Source organism: Propithecus coquereli, unplaced genomic scaffold (genome assembly GCF_000956105.1).
Source record: "Propithecus coquereli isolate 6110/MARCELLA unplaced genomic scaffold, Pcoq_1.0 Scaffold142, whole genome shotgun sequence".
Classification (NCBI taxonomy): domain Eukaryota; kingdom Metazoa; phylum Chordata; class Mammalia; order Primates; family Indriidae; genus Propithecus; species Propithecus coquereli.
Window position 1 is genome coordinate 7,506,483 of NW_012138525.1, and position 6,411 is coordinate 7,512,893.

A 6,411-nucleotide genomic window follows, 5' to 3' on the forward strand; every position below is an offset into this window, starting at 1 on the left:
TATATAAGGCTAATGTTTTATATATATATAATTTTACCCCCAAATGTGCCTAACAGTCATCAGTGTAGGTCAGAATGGTAAAAAAGGGAGAGGACAGAGGACATTTTGATCAATATGCCTTGACTGAGGAAAATTATAACAGCACAGAATCTAGTATTGAATTTTCTTGTTCCCAAAGCTGTGTTCATCTAGTGGGTGTTATGGTTTTGTTTAATAAAAGGAAGCCCAACAACTCCTAGGAAGGAGATAATTTTAGTTATCGTAGGACTTAACATTGATTTTAAAGTAATAAAAATGTCCATATGTGACTGTTAATTATATTGGACCTTCACACTGATAAACATATATTGGGCAGTTATTATCGAACCAAGTGCGTTGCCTATGTGAAGATTAAAAATGTAAGATTCCTAGTCTGCAAACTGAGCTCAATATTAGAGCTTTCTCGTGGCAAATTTACATAAGGATCTTGCTTCACTAGAGATATAATTTAGAAAATCATGAGGATTGACCATTAACCACAATCTTCTTTCTTATGTTATTTTCAGCTGCACTTAAGGCAATAGGGGTATGTTTTTTTTTTTTTTCAAAATTAAGGAAGAAGCCAAAGAGCAGGACTTCCATGATGTTAATTGAAAAAAGAGATGTATACGCTGTTAACTGTATAGACAGCACAGTGTTGAACTAGGAATATGTAAGAACCTGATTGGCAATTTGTGCTTAGTGATGACTACAGTTGTGCCTGTTCAAGCTCAAGTATTTATTTAGTTGCACAATTTGCAGAAAATCTCAGAAGAGACAACTTTGGCCTGAGAAATGTTGAGATAGGAGTTACTCATCCTATAATTAAGGGTCCTCTAATTTGTTTAATTTGATTATTCTGCTGGAATATGGTAGTCACATTAAATAAATTAATCTGTTTAATTGCCTAGTATTAACATAACTACCAATAGCATTTGCAGTAATAGAAATAGTAATTTCCATTTAGCTCTTCCCTGATATAGCATTTTGGCCAGTATTTCCAGCTGCTTCTTAGGGCCATTCCTGGAATGAAAAGCAGGACCACATCCTTAGAATACACAGTTATGTACCACATAATGTTTTGATCAATAATGGACACATATACAATGGTGGTCCCATAATATTACAATGGAGCCGAAAAATTCCTGTTGTACAAATACTTACCATTGTGTTGCTATTCCCTTTTACACTATTGAGTATAGTACTGTGCTGTATAGGTTTGTAGCCTAGGAGCAATAGCCTATACCATATAGCTTAGGTATGTAGTAGGCTGTACCATCTGCTTTGTGTAAGTAACTCTATTATGTTCATACAACAATGATATGTTAATTGATGCAGGATTACATGTATTTAAATACTAGTTTTCTTTTTGTTCCTACCAGGACTAAATATGTGTCATAACTTGCCATCCTAGTTTAAGCTAAATTTCTGTTGAAGGGTGCTGTAGTATTGGGTATATTGTTAATTTTTATCAGCAGATTCAGAACTTCATAAATGAGAACTCTTCTATTTGTTTCATAGATGAGTGCCAAACCAAATATGGAAATGCTAATGCCTGGAGATACTGTACCAAAGTTTTTGACATGCTCACAGTAGCAGCTGTAAGTTTAGATTTTTAAAACCTCAAATATTTTCTTGACAATAACATGTCTTTAATTGTCATCTCAAATATATTGATATCTTTAGCATTCATTGATGAATGTAGATATGACTGAGTTATATGTTCTTTATTATCCTTTTTTTCTAGTTAATAGATGAGCAGATTTTATGTGTTCATGGTGGTTTATCTCCTGATATCAAAACACTGGATCAAATTCGAACCATTGAACGGAATCAGGAAATTCCTCATAAAGGAGCATTTTGTGACCTGGTTTGGTCAGATCCTGAAGATGTGGATACTTGGGCTATAAGTCCCCGAGGAGCAGGTTGGCTTTTTGGAGCGAAGGTCACAAATGAGGTAAAGCTAACATTTGTGGAAAAGTAGTTCGTTGGTTGCTAATGGGCTGCATAAAGAACTATAGTGGGCCTAGATAACAAACTTGTAGTCTAGTTTACTCAAACTATTGTGGCTATGGATATCAGATTTCTAGTTTAGTTGTTCATATGTGTCTTTTCTTAATGGTTAAGTGAGATCACATAGTACAGGCACCTACCTCAGCATCTACTTGGTAATATGTATAAAAGATATGTTCCTTTCCTTTAAAATGCTATAGTTAAGTAACAGGATAGCAAGAACAAGATAGGCAATTTTTGGAAGTTCAACTATTTTCAGTTACACACACACACACACACACACACACACACACACACACACAAACACACACACACAGGTAACCTTATATTGGGAGGTGCTCTGGCATAATGGAGTCAGAGAACTAGGTTCTGATCCCATCAGTGCAACTTAGGTAAGTTACTTATCCAGTCTGAGCCTTTGTTTCCTTAAGTTGCAAAAGAAGGATAATAAATCTCTTTCAGAATTATTGCAAAAACTGCACATTCTGAATCCTCAGTAAATGATAGATATTGATAGCAATATCTTATTATTAAACCATAAAAAACAAAACTTTGTTTCATATCTGATAATACCTATAGAACTCTTTCTTTCAGAAATTTCTAACTAATCATGTGGCTGTATGATTTCTACACCTCTACAATTGACTCAGGCCAAAGTGGCTCCGTTTGCCTAAACTTATTAAAATTATTGTGGATAACTATAGAGTGGGTTTGATAATCATGAGAACTTTAGTACTAACAGGATATGATACTTTAAATGATTATTTTCTTATATATGTAGGCTGATTTTTTTTAAATGTACTGAATACTTACAAAGCCTTTCTAAATTGCAGTTTGTTCATATCAACAATTTAAAACTCATCTGCAGAGCACATCAACTAGTGCATGAAGGCTATAAATTTATGTTTGATGAGAAGCTGGTGACAGTATGGTCTGCTCCTAATTACTGCTATCGTTGTGGAAATATTGCTTCGATCATGGTCTTCAAAGATGTAAATACAAGAGAACCAAAGTTATTCCGGGCAGTTCCAGATTCAGAACGTGTTATTCCTCCCAGAACAACAACGCCGTATTTCCTTTGAGGCCTTCGCCCATCCTGCTGACCCATTTTTCTGCCCTCTTCTTACCCCAACTTTCTTGTATTACCCTCTACAATATACTTTTTATTGAGCACTTTGCTGCTGAAATGCTGCCTCTTGCCTTCTTTTTTTAATTTTAAATTATCTAAATTTATTGTTTGTTATGGTGTCTATAGCAATGTTTTTCTATCAATTTTCTCCCCCATCCCATCCCCACCTTGGACTCATTTGAGAAGACTTGAGAAATGTCTTAATACTCACACTGCTGCATGTAGCTCTTGCTTATTTACTGGTCTGGGGAAACAGAATGTGTTTCCTTTTTTAAAAAAGCCAATTGACAGAATACACCGAAATACTCCTCCTTTTGTATCATTCAGCCTTTTGTTTTAGTTTGGTAAGTTTTAAGAAATTTCAGCAGCAAAGTTGTTATTCAGTGGGCATGATGGACTATAAATGCCTCGAGTTATGTATACCTGTCCCAGATGTAAACTTCATTGTCCTTTGTTGGATGATATTTTAAATGGATATAAAATAAATTGGTCTAAAGGGCTGCCCTCCTTGTTGTGTTTTTAAATTTTAGTTAAAAACTGCTATAGCTTATGACTTTGTACATTAAGATAATTGTATTGATCTTTTTTCAGATTCCTTGTATTTTTTAATAAAATAATCTTAAATAAAACCCAGATAGGCTAAGTGTTAGAAATTTTAAACAGCTTACATTGTTAGCTTAAAGTTATTTGCTTTTTTCTTTTTTCTTAATCAGAGTTCTTGACCCTTTGGTTATTAAGTTTAAAACTTCAATTGAAATTCAATAATATTTATTTTTTAAAAAATCACTAAACTGTGCCTAAAGAACATAACTGCCATATTAATATTTTGGTTTATATCCTCTATAGTAATAGAAAAACATTTAATACTTGTAATGCTGATGTGTTCATTTGATACCAGTTGAGTACAAGGTGGTCAATCCAGTTTATAATCTATCATGAGTATCATTAAATAAAATCTATGTACTTTTCAATAGGAATCATTCTTCTCCTGCTGTAACACTCACCTTTTACAAAGTGTTCATTTTTAACTGCAACTGGAAAGGTTGAAAAGTCAGGACTCTTGTATTTTTGAATTGTAATCTGAAGCAGATTATTTAAAGTGTAGAAAAAGAAACAAATTGTCCTTTTTTGTAAAGGTCTGTGATAACCATATTTTGGCTTTGTGTAAGTAATTTGAATATCCAAAGGGTTGTGATGATCAGTTCTTGATATGCAACTGTCCATTTAATAAGGACAAGAGTTCCAATATCTCTTATGACTATGGTCATAAATGATGTTGGAATGTACAGTTTTGTGAAATAGTTGGTATCCCTTTACTATAATTAATTTTTGTCATTCCAGGAAATCCTTGTGAAACCAGCCAGTTAATAAAGCACTTTAGCATCTGTTCAGGTAGTTTTGAAAACCAACTTTTCCCCTCGAGGATAAGAACTTCCAGGTTACCTAAAAATGCAATAAAAATCTTTATAGTCTGAGCTTCTTGGCACATAATTTTTCATCAGGGTTTTCTTTTATTGAATGAGCACAATACTGCTTTGATTTGATTTTTTTCCCCAACCACCCAGCTCCTTGTATAGTTTTTAATTGTATAGCTGTATGAAAGAAGTGGCTAAGACATTTGCTGCACACACTTGAACTAATGTTGGGTCAGTAGCTTTGTGTTACTGTCCTGACCCCAGTGTAATTCAGGTGGAAAGGTATTTTTTATCTTACAGGGATATGTAGCTATGTATTTTACTAATTGTGAAACACTGGAAATTAATGATGCAGACAACTTGGTGTGGTCTTTGAACAGGTCTCTGCAGTTGTTTTTTTTTTTTTTTCTGTTACCATAAATTGTATTTAAGTGCTTGTTTTGCACTGCTTTTAAGTTGTACCAATAAAACCAGTAATCCTCAGCCCTCCCTTCCTGTTTGACACTCCTTAGCTTAGGTTGATATAGTTGTTTTTGTTATCCCTGTAATGTGACTTTTATTTTTAAGTCCTGGTGTACTGCATTTGTTTGTCACTAGTTGGACATGTGCCAATAATATTCTGTCCATTCCTTAACTGCCACCTCTGTTTTGCCTGATTTCAACTGAATAATGGCTTTTTGCATGGAAAAAAATAGATTTTACTATTAGATGTGTAAAGGGAAGAAAGAGTGAATGTATTGGACTTTGTGAGCTGAAAAGGAATATTTGGATCCCTCTAATAAATAAGGGCTATGTACTATATAGAGTAATCGTGGTGGAAGATACTTGCAAGTCATAAATTTGTAGGCAGGAGGATTTGTTACTCCCTGTGTCTAGGTTGAATGTAAAATCCCTTATGTTGTATTAATGGGGGTAAGAACTATTTTTATTTGCCTATGATATACTTGGTTTCTAATAAAGTGTCCTAGGCTCTAGTGAGAACTGTCTACTTTGAATTGCCATTTACTCCCTTTCCTCATTTGGCTGATATACTCCTGGCTAGCTTTTTATATATAGGTTAATGCATTTCCCTGAAAATTTTCAGTACTTTAAATGTGTTCATTTGGGTGTGATCCTAAAAAGCCTGGATCGAGAGTACATCTCATATGCAACCTGCATCAGCTCCTATTCCATCTGGATGTCTAGAACTGTTGGAAGATTTTGATGTCTTAAGCCCTGGGTTTTCCTTTTGAAATATGGTTTGAAATATTGTTCATTGCATTAAGATTTGTGTGTAATCTTAGACAAGAGTAATAAGATTTTTGCTTTGTAAGCCCCACACCAGGTTTTGGAAAATGCCTGTATTGTGAAAGCAAATCAGGATTCTTTTCTGAGCCTCTTTCATTGTCAGAAATAGGATTGCTTTCTGTCAGCTTCCATAAAATTGTGTATCTGGAGTCTAAGAGATTTAACGGCAAGAATCCAGATTTTTAAATGTAAATGTTTTTTAAATGCTGATGTTTGTAAAGCACCTTCAGTTCTTTGGATGAAAGGTGCTATATTCCCTCAGTGTAAATTAATAAAAAGATTATAGGAAGTTTGTCAAAAAATAATTTTACCTAATACATAGTCTGTAGTATATCCTCATAAGAAGTTAGCATTTTATATAACATAATTTAAATTAAAAAATGCTTATTCCTTCACTTGGTTGCTTGACTGGTAAACAAAAGTGTTTTGTATTTGACTCTGAGCGAAGTGTTACAATTCTCTTAAGGTAATGTTTACTGTTACAACCTAGATCCAGTGCCCAAAGCTATGCATGGTAAGATCATCACAACTCTTTCAGTTGAGTATTTA

At 33.9% G+C, this 6,411-nt stretch overlaps 1 protein-coding gene across 2 annotated transcripts in view; it reads left to right on the top strand.

The window, feature by feature from the left end:
- Positions 1–5,553, top strand: part of PPP6C (protein phosphatase 6, catalytic subunit) — a 39,496-nt gene extending 33,943 nt beyond the window's left edge. For both annotated transcript variants that reach the window (XM_012639735.1, XM_012639736.1), the window contains 3 exons: positions 1,540–1,619; positions 1,766–1,975; positions 2,865–5,553. In XM_012639735.1, coding sequence (XP_012495189.1) covers positions 1,540–1,619; positions 1,766–1,975; positions 2,865–3,113 — 539 coding nt within the window. In that variant the 3' untranslated portion in view covers positions 3,114–5,553. The remainder of the gene's footprint in view (positions 1–1,539; positions 1,620–1,765; positions 1,976–2,864) is intronic.
- Positions 5,554–6,411: the final 858 nt, after the last annotated feature.